The sequence below is a fragment of the Bubalus bubalis genome, chromosome 13, assembly GCF_019923935.1.
Source record: "Bubalus bubalis isolate 160015118507 breed Murrah chromosome 13, NDDB_SH_1, whole genome shotgun sequence".
NCBI lineage: Eukaryota > Metazoa > Chordata > Mammalia > Artiodactyla > Bovidae > Bubalus > Bubalus bubalis.
The window spans coordinates 53,638,733-53,661,938 of NC_059169.1; the positions used below are offsets into that span (position 1 = coordinate 53,638,733).

At 49.3% G+C, this 23,206-nt stretch overlaps 1 protein-coding gene and 1 long non-coding RNA gene across 2 annotated transcripts; one reads left to right on the forward strand and one right to left on the reverse strand.

The window, feature by feature from the left end:
- Window positions 1–5,266: 5,266 nt before the first annotated feature.
- Window positions 5,267–10,022, reverse strand: GJB2 (gap junction protein beta 2). The gene is made up of 2 exons (XM_006073244.4): window positions 9,859–10,022; window positions 5,267–7,070 (listed from the first exon to the last, which is right to left on the reverse strand). The coding sequence occupies exon 2, from the start codon at window positions 7,046–7,048 to the stop codon at window positions 6,368–6,370; it is 681 nt and encodes a 226-aa protein (XP_006073306.1). The 5' UTR covers window positions 7,049–7,070; window positions 9,859–10,022; the 3' UTR covers window positions 5,267–6,367.
- LOC123328982 lies at window positions 7,102–22,098 on the forward strand. The gene is made up of 3 exons (XR_006544050.2): window positions 7,102–9,598; window positions 18,543–18,939; window positions 19,989–22,098. It is a non-coding gene; the product is annotated as an uncharacterized LOC123328982 (long non-coding RNA).
- Window positions 22,099–23,206: the final 1,108 nt, after the last annotated feature.

Genomic DNA, 23,206 nt, shown 5'->3' on the forward strand with positions numbered 1-23,206 from the left:
GAAGAATTTTCCACAGTTTATTGTGATCCACACAGTCAAAGGCTTTGGCATAGTCAATAAAGCAGAAATAGATGTTTTTCTGGAACTCTCTTGCTTTTTCCATAATCCAGCAGATGTTGGCAATTTGATCTCTGGTTCCTCTGCCTTTTCTAAAACCAGCTTGAACATCAGGAAATTCATGGTTCACATATTGCTGAAGCCTGGCTTGGAGAATTTTGAGCATTACTTTACTAACGTGTGAGATGAGTGCAATTGTGCGGTAGTTTGAGCATTCTTTGGCATTGCCTTTCTTTGGGATTGGAATGAAAACTGACCTTTTCCAGTTCTGTGGCCACTGCTGAGTTTTCCAAATTTGCTGGCATACTGAGTGCAGCACTTTTACAGCATCATCTTCCAGGATTTGAAATAGCTCAACTGGAATTCCATCACCTCCACTAGCTTTGTTCGTAGTGATGCTTTCTATTTAACTCAGATGACCATTATATCTACTACTGCAGGCAGGAATCCCTCAGAAGAAATGGAGTAGCCATCATGGTCAACAAAAGAGTCCAAAATGCAGTACTTGGATGCAATCTTAAAAATGACAGAATGATCTCTGTTCGTTTTCAAGGCAAACCATTCAATATCATAGTCATCCAAGTCTATGCCCCAATCAGTAATGCTGAAGAAGCTGAAGTTGAATGGTTCTATGAAGACCTACAAGACCTCTTAGAACTAACACCCAAAAAAGATGTCCTTTTCATTATAGGGGACTGAAATGCAAAAGTAGGAAGTCAAGAAACACCTAGAGTAACAGGCAAATTTGGCCTTGGAATACGGAATGAAGCAGGGCAAAAACTAATAGAGTTTTGCCAAGAAAATGCACTGGTCATAGCAAACACCCTCTTCCAACAACACAAGAGAAGACTCTATACATGGACATCACCAGATGGTCAACACTGAAATCAGATTGATTATGTTCTTTGCAGCCAAAGATGGAGAAGCTCTATATAGTCAACAAAAACAAGACCAGGAGCTGACTGTGGCTCAGACCATGAACTCCTTATTGCCAAATTCAGGCTTAAATTGAAGAAAGTAGGGAAAACCACTAGACCATTCAGGTATGACCTAAATCAAATCCCTTATGATTATACAGTGGAAGTGAGAAATAGATTTAAGGGACTAGATCTGACAGATAGAGTGCCTGATGAACTATGGACGGAGGTTCGTGACATTGTACAGGAGACAGGGATCAAGACCATCCCCATGGAAAAGAAATGCAAAAAAGCAAAATGGCTGTCTGGGGAGGCCTTGCAAATAGCTGTGAAAAGAAGAGAAGCAAAAAGCAAAGGAGAAAAGGAAAGATATAAGCATCTGAATGCAGAGTTCCAAAGAATAGCAAGAAGAGATAAGAAAGCCTTCCTCAGCAATCAATGCAAAGAAATAAAGGAAAACAACAGAATGGGAAAGACTAGAGATCTCTTCAAGAAAATTAGAGACACCAAGGGAACATTTCATGCAAAGATGGGCTCGATAAAGGACAGAAATGGTATGGACCTAACAGAAGCGGAAGATATTAAGAAGAGGTGGCAAGAATACACAGAAGAACTGTACAAAAAAGATCTTCACGACCCAGATAATCACGATGGTGTGATCACTGACCTAGAGCCAGACATCCTGGAATGTGAAGTCAAGTGGGCCTTAGAAAGCATCACTATGAACAAAGCTAGTGGAGGTGATGGAAAAAGACCACGTTAGAGCTACACACAGACCTGGAGAGAGTTCCGGGGCGTATTACTGAGTGAGACACCATCATAGAAAAAATGACCTAAGAAAAGCAGACCGACATGGCCGTGTGCGTCTGTGCGGGTTTGTGTGTGAATATCTGCAGTGCAGGACCTTTGGGGCAGGTTTGCATCCACGGGTTAATACGGACATCGAGTAAGGCTGCAGAGGAGACCTGCACCTGGACTTGCTTCCGTATTTAATCTCAAAGTCAATGTACTTCTATATTAATTCCACAATCTCATACATCACATCACTGGCCTTTTTGATTGATCATGAGGAAAGATGGGGCGGCTGTTAAAAAGCAAACTCAAGATCCCACTGCTTTAGCCACAGGCTGCATCCATCTGTGGCCGGGCTATCTGTGCTCAGAGGACTGGAAGAGCCCTTGCTGCTGGATCTGGGCGGGGACTAACCGGGGCTCCACGGCAGAGGTCAGGGCGAGGCCTGTCTTGTTCCTTCTCTTCCTGGACCTGGTGGATCCGGACACGGGAGCTCCTGCATCGTGATGAATAAATGAGTCAGAGTCTGCTAACGGGAACGCAGCCCCATGTGGCTGGAGAATGAAGTTAGGGTTGAATTTGGACATGTTCTTGGTGATGGGAGGTTCCTGAGAGGCAGACAGACTCCTCTGGGTCCAGCAGAGGGCAGGATAGATGCTGGAAGCAGGTGTCCTGGAGGAGGCGTCACCCCAGCCCAGAGGCCTCCCCTTGGCCACGCTGTACCGCCTGGCCCCTGGCACCACTTCTTTCCCGCTTATTTCTCTCCACTGCACTCATCTTCAGGTATTTGTTGGTATTTTGTTTGCTCCCGGTTCTGTTGCCCAACAGTTCCTGGTGCTCAGTGGGCGCTCTGTAAATCTTGGCTGAGTAGATAAATAATTAGCGACAGGCAGGAATGGAAGGCAGTGTCACCAGAGCGGGCCCCTCAGCCCTGCCGGTGCGGGGTGAAAGGGCTGCCAGCTTCTGGAAGTAACTCCCCAGCTCCAGAATTGCGCCCCCTCCACCGCCCCCGCTGTGCTCCTGCCCTGAGCTGCGCCCCCCACACGGAGGAGGCGTGGCCACCCCAGCTCAGGAGCACTTGGTAACTCAGAAGGAGGTGTGAAGTGACCCTAACAATGTGAATCAAAGCTTTTTTCTTTCGAGATCTTTCTCCAGGTGCAGGGTAACAGAGCCTCTCCTCCCCTTCTTGGTGGTCTCAGCCACTCCACCCCCTGCCCCCCCAAATTGTACTTATTTCAGGCTTTGAGTAAATGGACGATTTCCCCAAGCTTTGGGAGGGTCATTCCTTCTAGAACCCCATCCATCCACCCCCCAGCCTGGGATCCACCTGGTGGAAAACAGAGACAAGTGTAATCACTTAGTACTTTGCTGCATGGACACTTTGATGTAATTATCTTATTGGGTTTCTGTGACCCTCAGGTACTGTTCAGCTGGTGCTTTAAGATGAGGAACCAGGTCTGACAAGTGAGTGAGCTCCCCCTCAGCACCCTGCCTCTCCTCAGGCTCTTCCCTGAGGTCAGGGACAGCATGAGGGACTGCTCAGGCCCTGGCCACCCCCAGATTCCCACCTTCATCTTCCTGATTCAACCCAGATTTACCTGCCCACAGCTGCCCATGCATGGACGGGTTGAGGTGTCCTAATAAACCCTGAACAAGAAAGCCTTAGCAGCTGGGCTGTTCCCACTGCCTCTTACGGGCTTGCTGTGGCCAACCTGACACAGGGAACTTGGGTGGACTCTTCACAAATAACACAAAAGTAGAGCTTTTTTTCACCTACAACAAATTAGAAATGAGTGGCTTGAGATATATATTAGGATGATCGTTTTTAGAGTTCAAGCTCTAATTTTCAGGCATGAGGCCAAACCTGTCTATAAATTCTTAAAAGCGGTCAGTAGTCGTCTGTAATTATTTTGACCCAGTCTTTTAATACCCAAGAGTCATAATCTTCATAGCTTGTGAGTGCATCTATTTAAAAAGTCACGTGTTCCTATAACAGGCTGTGTGGAGGGCAGCCTGGAAGGTGGCCGGGGACCATTTCTTATCCCTTCTCTATCATCTGGAGGAAAAGTGACTGCTTTCTGTCCTTCTAAACCCATCTACAAACGATATGGGCTTCCCAGGTGGCTCAGTGGTAAAGAATCTGCCTGCTAACGGGCAGGAGATGTGGGTTCAATCCCTGGGTCGGGAAGATCCCCAGGAGAAGGAAATGGCCACCTGCTCCAGTATTTTTGCCTGGAGAACCTCACGGACAGAGGAGCCTGGCAGGCTACATTCCAGGGGGTCACAAAGAGCTGGACATGACTCAGAGGCTAAACAACAACAAAGGAGCGTATGGTTCCTCATAAACACACTTGTAATCACCAATGTGTAAAGTGCTTTCAGGTCCCTGGATGAGGTCTCCGACCACCTTGGGTGTTTCTGGCATCCCAGGAATGCGCTGGGCAGCAGGCCACACACACGGAACAGAAGGCAGGTGATAAGACCAATTTGGTTGCACACAAATGGACATGAAACCCCATAGAAAACCCCATAGAAAAGACACCTGATGGAATTTTTCTCATGCCTCAGCCAACCTTGACTGTGAATAACATTTTAACATCTTTAAATGATTCTTCTAGGAGCCAGCCTGGTCACGTGACCCCAGCTCAGCGTCCTCCAAGCAGCAAAGCCTGTCCACACCCACACTGTGCGTGTTTCTCAGGAACCCGCTAGTGGTGAGCATGGGGCAGGAATAATCCTTTTTTCTCCTTCTCCAACTGTCTTTCTGGTGACACAGGCTTTTCCGTAACTGGGGAGGAAGGATCCCAGAGTCTCAGATAGACACAGTGGTAACTTACCCATTTAGTGTTATGAAATTTTTCATATACTTTTACAAAACCAGCTATAGATGAAATTAGAAGCTACTATTCTATTCTATTCAAAGGGCTTCCCAGGTGGTGCTAGTGGTAAAGAACCTGCTGGCAAATACAGGAGACATGAGATTCAAGCAGCACATCCCTGGGTTGGAAAGATCCCTGGAGGAGTGGCAACCCTCCACTGTTCTTGCCTAGAGAATCCCATGGACAGAGGATCTTGGAGGGCTACAGTCCATGGGGTTGCAAAGAGTTGGACGTGACTGAAGCTACTTAGCACACATTCTGTAATAGATTTTAAATAACCATTATATGAATCAATTATATTTTAATATTTAAATGATATATGAGATGTTACAAAATTATTTTAATTACAAGTATGTAATTTAAACTATTATGTATTATTACAAAATGTTTTTATAAACTATTCTTGGCAACAGGAAAGTATTTACTCTCATTGAAGTATACTGAGTACCATTTTTTTGAAACCATGTCAAGCATCATGAAAATATTAGGATTCTGTCTGTCTTATAGAACTGCTAAATAGTTATCTAAACCCTAGTTTCTACCTTTAAAAAAATGTCTATTAAATCTATTTTCACTTTAAAAGCCTGGATGCTGAAAAGGGAAGTGAACAAACCATTGAAGTAGATGAAACTCATTTTTAATTATCAGAATTTAGAGTCTAGTTTTTACACCTCTTTTTTAGAAACAGTTACTGCCCCTTCCCCCTCAATTTTCCATTTTTTTCTGCACCATTAAATCATACTGTGGCAATAAAATAGTCCCAAGCAATCTCTGTAATCAGCGTTCTACCCGTGGGAGTGGAAAAGCACCATCGTAAGGAAGCTCAGGGTGTCTTGAACCACCCCACCGTTGGTAGTAACTCGTGGTATATAAAGTCTTCATTCCTCATGCAAAATCACATCTAAGCTTTTGAAACGAGGCTGTTTGCTATCAGAAGCCATCGCCAACTATTAGAAGCCCTAGTCTGTTTCAATGAGGGAAGCTGAAATGCGTTCCTGTAGCACACACCACACGTCACACAATGGACAGCCTCTTGGGGGCAGTGCAAACCACTCACACCTGAAAGGCCATAGTTAAATTCAACAAGAGCATCTAATTATACCCCGTTTACATATCATAATCTGAGCCTTTGAAATAAGAGGAACCTATAATGAATGGTTCCTTGCAGATCAAAAGAACACGTCATATTTTAAATTTTCACTTAAAAAACGTGTAACAGAGTTTGAAGCATTAGGGAGAGCGTCCACTCCCTAATGGGAGGACTGAAACGTCAAAGCAAATAAAAGAACCAAGATTCTCTGTGTTCACCTTTAATGCAGGGGAAATGGCAAAGAGAGCCCTAAGTGGATCAACCAGACCCTGTGCTCTTCAGGCCCTGGCGTTTCTCTCCTTTCCTCAAAGAAACGGAGACAAACGCCATGTCCTTTGCCTAAATAGGCATGGCCACCCGGGCCAGCTTTGCCCCAAGAGGACTGGTTTTAGAGAAAAGCGGCAGAGGCTCTGAGTCTGCCTTCAATGTGACACTTTCAGGGGTGGGGTGGGGGGCACAGACTCTGGAGGCATTTGGGGTTGCATGTGCGATCTACTGGGGAGGGGGTCAAAGGTGGCCCTGAAGCCGAGCTGTACCCGGGGCGGGGTGGGGGGGGTACTGCCGGCTGACTGTGCCCCACGGCCAAGCACAGATCGCACTCCTCTTTTATCTAAACATGGTGACCACTATGGTTACACTGGTTTTTTGGACTTTCCGGAACAAAATCGAATCAGCAAGTAACACAGCTCAGTGACATTGAGCAGGATGCAAATTCCAGACACTGCAATCATGAAGACCGTGAAGACGGTCTTCTCTGTGGGCCTGGACACGAAGCAGTCCACCGTGTTGGGGCAGGGCCAGGCATTGCACTTCACCAGGCGCTGCATGGCGAAGCCATCATACATCACGTAGAAGACATACATGAAGGCAGCCTCGAAGATGACGCGGAAGAAGATGCTGCCCGTGTAGGTCCACCACAGAGAACCCTCGATCCGGACCTTTTGCTTCTTGATCTCTTCAATGTCCTTGAACTCGGTCTTTATCTCTCCCCTGATGAACTTGCGCTTCTTCTCGTGCCTGTAGTAGGCCACATGCATGGCCACCAGCAGGGCGGGCGTGGACACAAAGATGAGCTGCAGCGCCCAGAGCCGGATGTGCGAGATGGGGAAGTAGTGGTCATAGCACACGTTCTTGCACCCGGGCTGCAGGGTGTTGCACACGAAGTCGGCCTGCTCATCCCCCCACACCTCCTTGGCGGCCACCACCAAGATCATGACTCGGAAGACGAAGAGGACGGTCAGCCAGATCTTGCCGATGCTGGTGGAGTGCTTGTTCACACCCCCCAGGATCGTGTGCAGTGCGCCCCAGTCCATCGTCTCGTTTGGGCGGCTTGTGCTGGAAAAGAGAGTGACACAGAGCAACATGGGGTAAGCATGTGGGACCGGCTTGGGGAGGCTCAGGGGGGCTGGCCCATGAGCTCCAGCCATCTCAAAGGGCCAGTTCTTACATAGCCTCCCTCAACAAGGGGAAACAAGAGCAACCAGGCTTGCCATGGGGTTTGCTGTGCAGCAGGCAGTCGACCGTGGATGCATTCTCTGTTCTCTAGTAAAGAGGGGTGTACTCACCCCAGTAACGCACCCAGTCTTCAGCACAATCAACTCATGGGGTGGGGAGGGAGCACCCCAGCAAATGTGCCCACTGACCCAGGGCCCTGGGTGTGCTGACCAAACCCTCAGCAGACACCCCCTGTTCGGGTCTCCCTGACCCTCCAGCGGCATTCAGCACCCCCAAGTGTTTGCTGGCCTCCAGCTCTGGATGGTACTCTGGGCTCGTGCCTGCTGGGGCCGACGTCACCTTCAAGGCCAAGAGGCCATGTCTCCCCATAGCACCTCCTTCCTTAAGTTATTTCAGTTTTCTGGACATGGGATGCAGTGGCGAAATGACTGTCCCCAAGGGTAAAATTCATGTTTAACATTTCCCAATGGGTTTCACGTCCTTTCCCTGTACAAAAGGGAGCCAGTTAGAAACGGTCCTTCCTTAGGGAAGAGCCAGTGTGTGCCTGGGTTTCTGTGTGCGCTCTGTGTGAGGGCTGGGGTTCTCGTTGTCCTGCTGGGACTGACCAGTCAGCCAGTACTCAGGTTTGAAAACTGTTCAGATGGTGCGTTTTTATTGTGGCTATGGTTTTAATTTAGACGTGCTTCTAAAGAGATGCATCATAAGAAAATAAATGAAAGCTTAACTCAGTGAGTCCCCAGGGACTGGCCGTCGCGGGCACCCTCACGGTATTGAGGGTCAATGTGGACGCTGCCAGGTGACATGCTGCTCGCTGGAGAGGACCTGGGGAGCCCGGGCATTCGCCTCCAGGAGCTGGTGGCCTTCTCATCGCAGGGTATGAACTGTCTTCATTTACGTGCAGTCACACCCGTCTGTCTCAATCAAGCCTCTTATAACAAGGCTCCACCCTCCACAATCTGATGAGTAATCTGTGTCTACACCTTCCGAACTGGTTCTCAGTGCTTCTTCTTGCTTAAAAGCTTAGTGTTCTCCTTATTCTGAGCAAGTCGGGTCCTGTTTCCCGCTGGACTTCCCGAGTAGCCAGGGTGGGGGGGGGGGGGCAGTCTGATCACCCAGCCGCCTATGGGGCACTGCTTGGGGCACCCAGGCCTGGCTGAAACCATCCATGGTCACTCCTTCAGAGGAGGCAGCCCAGACTCGAGAAAGTCAGGACAGGAGAGCTATGAGCACTGAGACACTTGGGCAGCTTGGCTTGAAAGAGGGAAATGTCACCTGGAAAAGGCTCAGCCCTGACCCTGAACACAGATGGCCTGGAGGCCTTGGGTTCCTCTGAGCTGGCCCGTCCTGGCTGGCAGCGTGACCACTGTCCCTGTGAAATCAGACCCTCCACTTCTCGGCCTCATTTACTAAGGGCCAACAGGACACTCTCTGAAACAGCCCGTGTGACTTGTATCAGTGCATCTGGCTAAAGATTCGGTGTGGGGTGGGTGCCAGCCCAGGACCCGCATTCCTCTAACCAGTCAACCAGCGGCTGATGTTCAGAAAATAAAGTGGAAAGTAAACTCTCCATCCTTGTCCTTTTGTAAAAGCTCTTGGTTGGGCGGCAGCTTCCTGTCCAAAAATCCCTGAGGCAGAGGAGCTAATTAAAGTTTGACCCCATGGGACAGGGTGACAGGAGAGGAGGGCTGGCCTGGTGACCAGGCTGGACAAAAGCATACTCAACATTCATCCCGGCACTGACCCCTGCCCTTCCTGACCTGTCCACACCACCTGCCCGGTGGGCGGAGGGGCGACCTTGTGAGGGGGTGGGGGGCGCTGCTGGGTGAGGCACAGGTTGTAGAAAGGTCACCAGGAGTCCTTCACCCGTTAATTCCTCAACCCTCACTTTTTGGGTGGTGGCCCTTGTCTCCACAGACCCCGCCCCCGACTCAAAGAGGGGATGGGGACGCGGCTGTCACCGCATCTAGAGACGGGGGGCGTGGGGTCAGCTCTCAGGATGTGGGAGGACGGTGAGGCCTGGGCCCCGGCAGGCGGGGGAGCCCCGAAGCAGGCTCCCCGTGTGTAACCGGCGCCCCGAAAGCCGCCCCCACGACTGCGCTTGGAAGCCCAGCTCGGAACTCGAGCTCGGCGAGGGAAAGAGGCCACGCCGGCCGCTGGGCTCCCGCTCGGCCGCGGAAGGTCAGCTTCCTGCAGGTTGAGCTTCCGCTTCAAGCCCGAGACCGCGTTTTCTTTCTGAGCGAAACCTCCGGCGACCGGAGGCTCCGGGTGAAGAGCCCGGCGGCCGCGCCAGCCTTGCCGGAGGAGCAGCGAACACCCCGGGCGAGTCCGCGCACCTGTCCGCTCCCGGCCCTGCTCCCGCTCGACCGCGCGCTGCGCACCAGACTCGGCCCGAGGAGCTCCGGCCACAGGTTCGCGATCGCCTCCCGCCCGGAGCCCAGAGCCGCTGTGGCCACTGGCCCGGGCGCGGGGCCTCGGTGCGCGCCGGGTGCAGCCTGGGGACCCGAGTCCCTCCTCGCAGGGTTCCAGAGCCCCTGGCGGTCCCGGGGTCCCTCTCCGAGGGGCTCCACAGTCCCTGGTGGTCCCAGGCTCCCTCTCCGAGGTCCCTCTCCCCGAGGGGTCCCACAGCCCCCTGCCTTTGGGGGCAGCCGAGAGTGGGCGCCGGCCTTACCAGTGGGAGCGGGGCGCACGGGCGGAACGCGCGGCGGCTGCGAGGGAGTTGCGGGGATCGCGGGGGTGCCTGAGTCCTGAGAGCGCGGCGCGCGGGGCGCTCGGGCCTTCGACACCTGTTGGACCGGCGGCGCCTTTTAACCGCGCCCCGCACCCCGCCTCCTCCCGAGAGGTGTTGAGAAAGTCCGGAGGGGGCGGCTCCTCGGCGTCCGGCCGCCCCCAGCGCCGAGGGGCGGGGCGCGCCGCCGGGGGTCCGCGGCGCTTTCCCCCGCCCGAGCGCCGTGAGGCTGGGGTTCCCAGCGTCTCGGGCGCGGGGTTGGGGGTGTGTGTGTGTGAAGTGAAGTGTGTGTAAAGGTTTGGTGCCGTTGCTGTTACTGTGGTTTCTGCCTGGACGGGTCCTAGAGTGCTGTGGTGGTCAAAACTCGGATTTAATTAATTAATTACTGCAAAATAGTTGAAGAGAGAGTTCAGGCGCGGAGGGCCGTTACCTCCGAGGCTCTGCCGGCGCGCGGGTGCCCGGGCCGCTTCCCTCCTGGGAATGTGGGTTCGCGGTGGGCGAGGAGGGGCAGCGCTGCGCTTGGCCGAGTGCCTGCTTGTTTCTCCCCCAAACCTCACAGGCAGACTTAACAAACGTCTCCTTGAGTTTCCTGTGTGACTCGATCCCTCAACTATGCGCCGAAGGCCGGGGCTGGCGGTGGTGGGGAGACCCTGCGGGCGCATCCAGGCCTGCGCCCCAGCGAGGGTGCTCGGGGCCCTGCCGGTGTTCTCCGCCTCCCACGGCCGAGAAATCGCGAGGACGTTACCCAACTCGGGGTTGGGGGGCCGCCACGAATGAAGTCCCCAAACCCCTGCCCTGCACACTCGCCGGGAAGGGGAGCGCGGCTGGGGTTTCAGGAGACGATCCTGGGGAGCCGGCTCCTCTCCCGGAAGCCTGATCTCGGATTACAGGGTTCATTGTTCCCCTGTGGTTGGGTATTCTGAGGTCCACGGACAGAGCGGATGGAGAATTAAAATCGCAAGACTGGGCCGGGTCTGGGAACTTGTGTCCAGCATGAGGGATGGGAGTGGGGGCCAGGATCTGGCTCCAGGATTCCCTCAAAGAGGGCCGCCGCGAGGTGCGGGCGTGCTCTCTCCCACCTCCGCTTTACTTGAGTCGTCTTTAAGTTGAGCAGAGATGATTCACCCTGACAGGGCAGATCTGGCCTTACAAATGAGTTTCCCATGAGTGCTAACACTGGCGTAAAGATATTGACTTTTCCTTGTAAAATTTGTACCCCATCGCCACGGGCCAGCTTGGGCCTTTCTTGCCTGGGGAACCTGACTTTGTCCCGCGGTCACTACCCGACCTTGCTGCCCAAGGTCTTAGTTCGGGAGGGAGTGTTCACGAACAGAGGAAGTCCAGGAAGGCCCATCTGAGAGATGTGCTGAATCGGCAGGTTGGAAATGACGGCAAAGGCGGGTGGCTGGGGGAGAGCTCGCTGCCCACCCGCAGCCTGAGGCCACCCTTCAGGTGGTCAGGGGCAGCGCTCTATGGGGGGTCTCACATTGGAGTGAAGGAAGGATCTGGCATCTTTGTAGAAAGCCAGCTGGTAAAGGTGGCTTGCAGATTGAAAGTTGATTCGCTTTCTCCCACTGACAAATTTCTCCTGGCTTTTTGTGTCTGTAGCAAGATTGCAGGTTGCCGTTCAGCTTCCTTTCCTGTTTTCCCTGACTTATTCTCCTGATTTGCATAATGACTGCCGGGTTGTTGGCTAATTGTATATCTAGCCACTCTGCGTTTTGGGTTTTATAGTTAGAATGCCTACAGCTCTTAACTCTTAATTACAACTCAGCACTTGATTTCCTTCTGTTTGTTGTGACTTTTGTTATTTTCTGTGTGTGGGTGCTTTCTTCCCAACCAGACTTGGATTCCAGTGGAGCAGGAAATCCCCTGGAGGTATTTCTGTGTCCTCCAGAGCAGAGAAGGGGAAGAGGAAGTGATTGAACAGGGTCTCAGGTCTGGACACGTGGAGTCACCATCACATGATCTTAGATGGGTATGCACTTAGCAGATCACACCAGGGGTTAATCATTTTTCTTTATAAATCCTGTAATTATTTTGCGAACAGTACACTCATGTTGCTGCATTATTTTTGGTTAAAAGCATTACTGTGTTATACATAAACATTGAAAATAAGCCTTCATCCTGTGACCCTGGGTTCAGGTCTTCATTTTGATTATAACAGCCCCCGGAGAAGGCTGCCTACCCCCACCCTGACCTCAGCTCCGGCCTCCCCAGCCTGATGGGTGCACCTCTCCGGCCTTGTCTACTGGGCACCGAACACAATAGAGGATAGGTTTGGAGTCTGATGGAAGAGCTTGGTGTCTCCGGGGTAGGGCTCAAATGAAGCTGATATGGAGGACTGGCCCTTTCCAGGGATGGCAAGGCCCTTCCTTGCTAAGTCACTTCAGTCATGTCCGACTCTGTGCGACCCCATAGACGGCAGCCCACCAGGCTCCCCCGTCCCTAGGATTCTCCAGGCAAGAACACTGGAGTGGGTTGCCACTTCCTTCTCCAATGCATGAAAGTGAAAAGTGAAAGTGAAGTCGCTCAGTCGTGTCCGACCCTCAGCAACCCCATGGACTGCAGCCTACCAGGCTCCTCCATCCATGGGATTCTCCAGGCAAGAGTACTGGAGTGGGGTGCCATTGCCTTCTCCGAGGCCCTTCCTTACTGAGTAACTATTAATGACTAACTGGTGCGCACCTGTCACTTCACAGTATCAGCGCTGCGTTGATGAAGGATTTCACATACATGCTTTGTAGCAAGCAGTCAAATCCCAGGTGTTCACAATTGAGCTGAACCTTTGTGCAATTGTCAGGCTGTAAAGGGAAATGCTAATGAGAAAAGCTATTTGATATTTTAATTTGACAGTTGTTTTTATCAGTAAACCAAAAAAGTTGCTATTGAGCAAGAAATCAGTGTGAGACAAATATGGATTTCTTAACATATTGTAATGAATGATTGCCTGCCAGCTGCCTGATGGGGCAGCCCCCGGAACTTCCCTTGGGGAGGATGCTCTGAATGCAGGTAAAGAATGTGTCAGTGAAATTTCTGACTCACAAATCCTATGTAGGTGATATCAGAAATGCTCCAGACAAGAAGGGACTTGTGAGAGGTGGGCGCCCTGCCTTAACTCTTGGCAGCTTGGGGGTCGCTGGATGTCTCTGAGCTGTTGGTTATAAGCCATTAGCTATTGGTCTGCACTTTCTTGACTTTGCTGTTGAAATATTAATCATATTAATAATTGGCAAAAAGGGAAAATTCAACCCTCAGATGGGCAGATATTAAGAAGCCCTGGAGTCTCTGTGTAATTAGTTAATAATGACTTACATATGATAATATCATTTTAAAGCAGGAATGGCCCTGGTGTGATCCTTTCACAGTTTTGTGGATAATTATCCCAGGAGAACAGCATCACACTAAGATTTATCTCTGCACCATATTTAGCAACCCACACCCTCACTTGTACACCCTGAAAATTGTTAATGTCAAATAATTTTGGGGAAAAAGACAAACTGTTCCATTCCAAGTAAGTAGAACAGAAAAAGACTTCAGATATCACTATTTAATTGTTTTCTTCACTTTCAAATTAAAGTCATAAAAATTCCAACTTCTGAGTTGTGACTGAAACTGTTAAAGGCCTTTCCGTTTTCCTCATACTATTTGTGGGGGCAAGGGGAGCCCCCCACCACATGGCTTGTGTGATCTTAATTCCCTGACCAGGGATCAAACCCAGGCCCTTGGCAGTGAGAACGCAGAGTCCCAACCACTGGACCAGGAGGGAATTCCCCCGCACTCTATTCTTATGTTCATACATAAACTATTTGGGGGAAGTTTAAATTGTTGGATGTGTTGGTTGCAAGGAAGTGGTAAACAAGTTGATTTCCTTGGCCTTACTGGATGGGTACATGCTCCTACTGGCAAATGCATTGTGTAGTTCTTGTTTGCAAACTGTGGAGAAAATACAAAGATGTTTCCAGATGTATTTGTATCAAGAGCTTGTGTTGGTCAGAAGTGAATCAGATCAGATCAGATCAGATCAGTCGCTCAGTCGTGTCTGACTCTTTGCAACCCCATGAATCTCAGCACGCCAGGCCTCCCTGTCCATCACCAACTCCCGGAGTTCACCCAGACTCACGTCCATCAAGTCAGTGATGCCATCCAGCCATCTCATCCTCTGTCGTCCCCTTCTCCTCTTGCCCCCAATCCCTCCCAGCATCAGAGTCTTTTCCAATGAGTCAACTCTTCGCATGAGGTGGCCAAAGTACTGGAGTTTCAGCTTTAGCATCATTCCTTCCAAAGAAATCCCAGGGCTGATCTCCTTCAGAATGGACTGGTTGGATCGCCTTGCAGTCCAAGGGACTCTCAAGAGTCTTCTCTAACACCACAGTTCAAAAGCATCAATTCTTTGGCACTCAGCCTTCTTCACAGTCCAACTCTCACATCCATACATGACCACAGGAAAAACCATAGCCTTGACTAAACGAACCTTTGTTGGCAAAGTAATGTCTCTGCTTTTGAATATGCTATCTAGGTTGGTCATAACTTTCCTTCCAAGGAGTAAGCATCTTTTAATTTCATGGCTGCAGTCACCATCTGCAGTGATTTTGGAGCCCAGAAAAATAAAATCTGACACTGTTTCCACTGTCTCCCATCTATTTCCCATGAAGTGATGGGACCAGATGCCATGATCTTTGTTTTCTGAATGTTGAGTTTTAAGCCACCTTTTTCACTCTCCACTTTCACTTTCATCAAGAGGCTTTTTAGTTCCTCTTCACTTTCTGCCATAAGGGTGGTGTCATCTGCATATCTGAGGTTATTGATATTTCTCCTGGCAATCTTGATTCCAGCTTGTGTTTCTTCCAGTCCAGCGTTTCTCATGATGTACTCTGCATAAAAGTTAAATAAACAGGGTGACAACATACAGCCTTGACGTACTCCTTTTCCTATTTGGAACCAGTCTGTTGTTCCATGTCCAGTTCTAACTGTTGCTTCCTGACCTGCATACAAATTTCTCAAGAGGCAGATCAGGTGGTCTGGTATTCCCATCTCTTTCAGAATTTTCCACAGTTTATTGTGATCCACACAGTCAAAGGCTTTGGCATAGTCAATAAAGCAGAAATAGATGTTTTTCTGGAACTCTCTTGCTTTTTCCATGATCCAGCGGATGTTGGCAATTTGATCTCTGGTTCCTCTGCCTTTTCTAAAACCAGCTTGAACAGCAGGAAGTGAATACAAAGCTGTAACTCCCCAGGCAAACTGGTAGGGAGAACTGACTTCTATTAAATATAAAAATTAAATTCTGTAAGCTCTGGTGAGCTGGTCAAATGGAAACTCTGCACAACTCATAAAGGAACAAAAGAGAGTTGTACATTTTAGTTGTGTTAGGACAATATTGTGTTATATATCATCTTGAAGAGGTCCCTAACTTAGAATAAGTTAGGATCTAGTAAATACACTGGCTTTCCTGGTGGTGCTAGTAGTAAAGAACCCATCTACCAATGCAGGAGACCCAAGAGATGCAGGTTTGATCCCTGGGTCAGGAAGATCCCCTGGAGGAGGGCATGGCAACTATTCTTGTCTGGGAAATCCCATGACCAGAGGAGCCTGGCGGCTATGGTCCATAGGGTCCCAAAGAGTCAAACATGACTGAAGTGACTTAGCACACAGCACACACACAGCACCCTGGTGGCTCAGTGCAGGCCACCTGGTTCGATCCCTGGGTCAGGAAGAACTCCTAGAGAAGGGCATGGCAACGCACTGCAGTATTCTTGCCTGGGAAATTCCATGGACAGAGGAGCCTGCTGGGCTACAGTCCATGGGGTCTCAAAGAGTTGGATAAAATTGAGCAACTAACACTTTATAAGGATTGCTTTAGTAAAAAAAAAAGAGAGAGACATAGGTTTGATAAAGGGCAGCAGAGCAATGAGTCCCGGTGTGAACTGAGTTTGCTGGACCCTGGCAGATTTTTGTGCAATGCTCATGTGGACTGTTCTGGTTTAAATCTGATGCTATCTGGAGTCCACTTGTTCCAGGTCAGTCTTGCACCAGGCGGCTATCTGTTCTCTGGTTGAAAGCCGTCTTTGGGAAATGGACATGGAGTCTTTGATATTAGAATTGAGAACTGGGTTTGTCCGTTAGCCACCCACCTAAACCTCTCCTTGAACTGTTTCAGAGCCTTTCTACTTTGGGGGAAGAAGTACATAGTGGTGTATTGAGTTCTTTGATTTCATCTCATTTTTGCAAAATCACTTTCATGCATTGGAGAAGGTAATGGCAAACCCACTCCAGTGTTCTTGCCTGGAGAATCCCAGGGACCACGGAGCCTGGTGGGCTGCTGTCTCTGGGGTCGCACAGAGTTGGACAGGACTGAGGTGACTTAGCAGCCCCAGTGCTGGGAAAAAGGCACTTGTAACACCCAGAGTGCCCAGTAGATGGCACTAGTAGGACTCGACCAGGGGACACCCGGAGGATCCAGGGCCAAAGAGTATCTTTAAGTCCTAGCATTACTGTGAACAGCTCCTCAACAGACTGGGAAACAAATGTCTTTCTTTCATTCACAATGGAATGAAATAGAATAGGAAAAATCAGAACATGGTGCTCTTAATAAGAGTTAAGTCATGTTTCAGGCAGTGTTTGTTTCATGAGTGTTTTCATCTTCACGTGGGTGCTGGCTCCAGGGTAAAATGTACCTGCTGTTGTAGATTCGTCATTCCCAGGGTGACAAGATAGTCCCTGTGGCCTCAGGGGAAGCGGTGTCACAGCAGGAGAGACCCCCAGGCCCCGAGCTCGGCTGCCTGCTCTCCTGGGCCTCCTCCAAGCTTGGCTCCCAGGTACTGCAGACCCTTCTCAGGCTGGGAGCGGACCGCCTCCATCAGACTTGGTTCTCCAGGGCTCTTCTCTGGTCTGAGGACATAGGTTCCAGGGGTGGAGGAGAAGCAGCAGCACCATTTGATTGAATCTTTTACAAACTTAATAAAATTATTTGTCTAAAAAAGGAGCCACGTATAATGCTCTGGTGTCCAGCATACTCAGGAGTCATGGGTCAGCTGTTTCAGTGGATCACGTATTTAATGTCAAAAGTGTGGGTTGGACTACTGTGCTGTGGGAAATAGGAGAGATAAATATACAGCCTTTTGTTGTTTCTTTGTGGCCTTTGGTCTGTGCTGATGGCGCTTGGACCCCCTCTCCTTAGTGATGCTCCATCTGTTCAGTGGGTGGGAGGTGGAGATGCTGTGGGTCAGCCTGGAGGATCTGAGCATCATCTGGTGGGAAACATCCATCTTTCCTCACAGGCTCCATGACATTTCACACGAGGTTATTAGGTTGCTAGGCTTTGGAACAACATAGTCCCTGCCTACAGTTTACCAAAGGAAAAGATAGACTGTTGCAGAGGTAACGGATCTGAACGACTAACTAGGTTGTGTGACTGACATACAGAACGCACAGACACAAAGGAAGGACTCCCTGGGTATAATCCAGTGTGAATGGGTGAGCCACTGACACGTGGCTGGATTTCCTGAACTGTGCTCAATGCTTTAGGTTTACCTCATCACATAACTCCAAGAGGGTATTTCTAGTCCAGCCTAGCACCCGGCTTGCAGGAGAAGCTAGAGAAATTAGAGTCCTCCTGGGTTTAAAGGGATTCGATTTGATAAAGGAGGGAACAAGTGTTGGGGAAGAGACAGCTGTGGGAGACATCTGCCTCCATCCTCGAGGGAAGATGTGGTCCAGACATCCACTGTGGTTGAAACCGCAGGCCCAGGCTCACCTGCCACCAGGCCCTGGCTCTGGACCTGCCAGAGCCGCAGCCCCCTGACCCAGGGCAAACTGGGATGACGGGCTGTCGCCACGTGATGGACTTGGCTCCTGACCTCCTGCCTATGTCGGGGAAGATAAGGAGAACCCTTTGAAAGGGAGGAGAAAGCAGATAGCGGTCAGAGAACAAAGCAAAGGAGCTGGCAGGAAAGGGCGGCTGAGGTCTGGTTCCGAGGAATGAAGAAGGACGGCAGTTCCCCAAGAGCGCTTCTCAGCAGCTTTAGTGCAGTTTCATCTGTGCAGAGAGTGAGGGCCCGGTCGCCCGCAGGGTGTGTGCTGAGTGACCACACCGGACACCCTCCCAGGGCAGAGACAGGACAGCCAAGACACTCTCCACAAGTGGGACTGGCTGCTGAAGCTGCTGGGAGGACAGACTCATCTTCTGTCCATGGGGCTGCAAAGGGAAGAGTCAGGCCCTCGGGTGGGTGCAGGTTTTATCATCCTGTGTGCCAGGGTCTCAGAGGTATGGGATACAACTGTTTTTGAAATTGTTCCTGCCTGAAATTCCACGTGTCTGTGAGTCTAGCATGAGGCTCCCTGTGCAGGGGAGGTGGGAATGTAGGACCCCCCACCCTAGGCTGGCTGAACTTGACCCTGGAGTGACCCTGGGACAGGTGCTATGAATGACACTGAGGTCTGACTGCTCTGTGGGAAGGTGGAACCAGGCTGGCCGTGTAAAAACCAGCTCAAGAGCTTGTTAAACATGCAGATTCCCGGACTGTGGGGCCAGAGAGGCTGTCCCAGTAGAGGTGGGAACCGTGGTCTGTGATCCACGTTAGTTTGTCCTCATGGTTTTGTGACTGAACTTGGCACTGTCTTGACAGACGTGCTTCAGAGAAACTCGGATCCTGACCCTACGATGTCCACTCTGCCTGCGTAGTGTCTGCCTCCTGTTTGGATCGGAACCATGGCGTCCAGGGCAAAGGCGCAATGGGATAAAGCCCCAGACCCCAGCGTCTGGTGAGGAGGAGCCTGGCACGTGGCCAGGATCATCTCTGTGGTGTGAGCACTGAACACAGATGTTGGCTCCTGACGACTCCTGGGCACCCCTGCCCCCGGCCCCCAGAACAGAATCCAGGCCATTCCAGGTCCTTTCGGGGCTGAAGTTCATCCAGAGAAAACCAATTCCCTTCTTGACTTAGGTCTTCCTCTTTCTGAACGTCAACACTCTCTCCAGTTGTATTCATGTTTTGGGTAGAAGCTAATCTCTTAGCTAATGAGGTGAGTAAGGGTAACCGCATACAAAGAAACCTCACTTACAGCTGAGTGCTAACTACATTTTAAACCACCTTAACCCCAAATCCAAGTATGATAGCAGAAAAGCTAGAAATAAATTATTTTCATGTCTGTCTAATAAATCACACCCAGAAATGATTTAGGTTAGCAAGAAGCTTCACATTTCTGAGGTTGATTAATGATGGAGTCTCTGAGGTCTGCAATGTCGTCTTTACAAAGACTCTTGGCTTTGGTTTCACCGTTAACTTTAGTTCCTCACGGTGGAGAGTTTCCTGTTGTGCTCTTACATCTGAATGGCTCCAAGGCATTCTGTCACTTCTCCTATGTCCCCTCTGACAGTGACCTGAAAAGGCCTTGGGCGGCCATGTCCGCAGATAGGTGTCCTGGGTGCTGAGGCAGCTCGGCTGGGAGGTCTTCTCTGAGACCTCAGTCCCCCTCAGGAGGGTGGGGGACAAGCTTCCCACAGCCCCGCCCCCCAAGCTGGGGAGAGAGGGTTGTGAGCAAGACCCCAGCGGATTGCACACACACCCCCACCGATGCTCGTGCTCAATGCTAGTGCTCGTGCTTGGTACTCGGTGCTTGTGTTCATTGCTTGGTGCCTGGTGCTCATGCTCAGTGCTCGGTGCCCAGCGCCAGTGCTTGCGGTGTGAAGGACTGTGTCTTGGGGGTACAGGGAGCAGGGTTGGCTCTGCCCTGCACAGAGCCCCCACCCTAGTGGAGAAGCAAGGACCCTGGAGCACAAAGCCCACAGTGACCCTGCGGTGGGGGGTGTCCTGGGAAGGAGGAGGACAGATGGGAGGAGGGAGGTGGGGGGTGGAGGGGGGTGAGGGGTGGGGGGTGGAGGGTGAGGGGTGGGGGTGGAGGGGGCTGAGGGAAGGATGAGGAGTGGAGGGGGGTGGGGGCTGGGGGGCTGAGGGAGGGGTGGGGTGGCATAAATGGCCCTCAGGGATGCTCCATACGGGAGCACCGAGACACCAGTAAGAGAGACTCTGGAATAACCCCAGTGTCACGTCAACTCTTGGTTTATATTGTAGAAAACATGAGGATGGAAGACCATGTACACCACCATGAATATGCAATCTGCAAAGTCCAGCCTGTGAGAAACTCTGGGAGACAAATGACCCAGATTCTGAGGAAAAAAAACTCGCAGGAGACCAGAAGGGGAGGGTAATGAGCAGCATAAAGAGGCACAGGAACGAGTTGCTGCCTGGGCTTCAGTGATCTCGGGTTGGCTGCTGTTTCAAAAGGGAATTTTCACTTCCGGGAATGTGCTTGATGTACTTTTCCTATTCTTCTAGCCAAGTAAAACTTAAATCCTGGAAATCAGATAAAAAATAAATGTACTTTACTCCAAAAAAAAAGCAATAGCTGTAAATGCTGGATAGAAGTCCAGGCAGGCCCTGGCCTGTGGTCCTGGGGAGGGCAGGTGACAGCCTGGCTGAGGGTGGGTCAATGTGAAGTGTTCTGGTGGCTCAGCTGGGGCCTGGCCTGGGGTGATGAGGGCAGCGGGGAGGTGAGGGCAGGGGGCACTGGCCGGGCAAGTGACAGCCTGAGGGAGGAGGTTGCAGGAGTGGGAGAGGGTTTGGGGTTGGTGAGTGGCTCATGAAAAGTGCACATCACAGAAGAGTTGTCTGCTGTCTCTAGGAATTCCCCAGCCCTGGGAGGGGCCATCTCCCCAGAATTAGGGAGGCCACAGGCACCAAAACATCAGAAGGAAAAGGTGGGCTTAATACAGGGCCACTGAAAAATCTCAGAACATTAAAATAATTGAAACGGTAGTGTGTTCTCTGATTATAGTGGAATCAAAGTGTAAATCAACAATTATTAATCAATAAAAAATGGAAAGAAAGAAAAGAGAAAAATCTCTAAACACTTGGAAACTAAAACACCCTTCTAAATAAACCATGGGTTGATACAGTGTATTGAATGAAAATTAAAAATTGATTGTATCAAAATTTTGGGGATACAGTACAAGTATGTTGAGAGGAGATTAATGCAAACAGGAGTGAAGAAGGAAAGACTCAACCATCTATGATCCCATTTCAATAAATGGAAAAGTGAAAAATAAGCCCAAGGAAAATGAAAGAAAATAATAAAGGAAAGAGCAGAAATCAATTAAACTGAAACAGAAGAAGAATAGAGCAAATCGAAGAAACAAAGAGCCAGAAATATCAATAGAATTGATGAACTTCTAGCAAGACTGACAAAGGGGGAAAGAGAGAGAAGATAAATTACCAGTAACAGGCATCAAGAGGGCATGTCACTATAGGCCATAAGGACATGAAAAGGATAACAAGGAGTACTGTAAACAATTCTATACTTATAGACTTGCAAGTTAGATGAACTGGGTCATTCTCTCAAAAACCACTCACCAAATATGAAATAGATTATATGAAGATCCTTTTAACTATTAAGGATTTTGAATGTGTAATCTTAATTACATTTCTTGAGAGTTTCTTAAAACTCTCAAGAAATGTCCAGACCCAGATAGTCTCACTGGGAAATTCCACCAAACGTTTAAAGAAGGATCACACCTGTTCTGCATGACCTCTTCCCGAAGACAGAAGAGGCGAGAACATTCTCAGTTCGTTTTGTATTGCTGGTGTTACCCGGACACCAAACCAGACAATGACAGCAAAAAAAAAAAAAAAAAAAAGGGTGTGGGGAGCTACAGACCAGTATCCCCCACAAATGTTGATGTAAAAAGGCTTAATAAAATATTAGCAAATGAATTGTTCATTGACTATATAAAGAGGATCACACACCGTGACCAAAGAGGTTCATTTCAAGGATGCAAGGTTGTTTCTGTATGAAGATAAGGTAATCCATCATGTTAATGGGCTAAAGAAAAAGTCACACAATCATATCATGCAGTGCAAAAGTTTTTTCCACAAAATTCCACACCTATTCATGATACAAACTCTCAGAAAAATAGGAATAGAGGAGAATTCTCTCAACTTGATAGCAAGCATCAACAAAAACCCAACAGTTAACATCATACTTAGTGGTGAAAGAATGAACCTTACCCCTTAAGATCAGGAGCAAGAATTTCTGCTTTTACCATTCCTATTCAACACAGTGCCTGAGGTTCTAGCCAGGGCTATATGGCAAGAAAAATTAATATAAGATACACAAACCATAATGGAAGAGATAAAACTATCTTGAGGACTTCCCTGGTGGATGAGAATCCACCTGCCAATGCAAGGGACGTGGGTTCCATCCCTGGTCCAGGAAGATCCTATGTGCTGCTGCTGCTGCTGCTGCTAAGTCGCTTCAGTCGTGTCTGACTCTGTGCGACCCCATAGACGGCAGCCCACCAGGCTCCCCCGTCCCTGGGATTCTCCAGGCAAGAACACTGGAGTGGGTTGCCATTTCCTTCTCCAATGCATGAAAGTGAAAAGTGAAAGTGAAGTCGCTCAGTCGTGTCCAACTCTTCGTGACTATGTGCTATGAGGCAACAAAGCCTATTCACCAGAACTAGGGAAGCCCGTGCACCCAGAGCTTGTGCTCTGCAACAAGAGAAGCCTCTGCAGCAAGAAGCCCACCTGCCACAATGAAGAGTAACCCCTACTCTCCGCAACTAGAGAAGGCCCATGCCCAGCAGCAAAAACTCAGCACAGCCAAAATAAAAACAAAAACACAAACTACCCCTATTTGCAGATGATATGACTGTCTATACATAAATCCCGGGGAAACTGTAAAACTCCAGAACTGATACATGAATTCAGCAGGATCACAGGATACAGCAAATAAACCAAGAAGTACATTTATTTCTATATACCGGCAATGAACATGTGAACACTGAGATTATAATGCTATTCACGATCACTCAAAGAAAATGAAATACTTAAAAGTAAATCTTTTTACTTTTTACATAAAATAAAACGTTTGTGACTCCTATGCTGAAAACTATGAGATACTGATGAAAGAAATCAAAGATGATGTAAATAAACAGACATGCTGTGTTTACGGATAAGATTTGACAAAATAAAGATGTCAGTTCTCTCCACATTGATATACAAGTTTAATGTTTTTTAATAAAAAAACACAGCAATAAAAAATGCAAAAAAAATGCAGCAAAATTTTTTTGTAAATATAGACAAAATTATTATAAAGTTTATATGGAAAGACAAAGGAAATAGAATAGCTGAGAAAGTTTGAAAAAGGAGAATAGAGAGGGAGGAATCGCTCTAGCATTCATGACTTATTTATATAGCACAAGAATCTGGTCCGTGGTGCTGGTGAGAGAACA

Bases quoted from the DNA above. Each gene is read 5' to 3' on its own strand.
- GJB2 (XM_006073244.4), bottom strand. From the start codon at position 7,048: ATGGACTGGGGCGCACTGCACACGATCCTGGGGGGTGTGAACAAGCAC.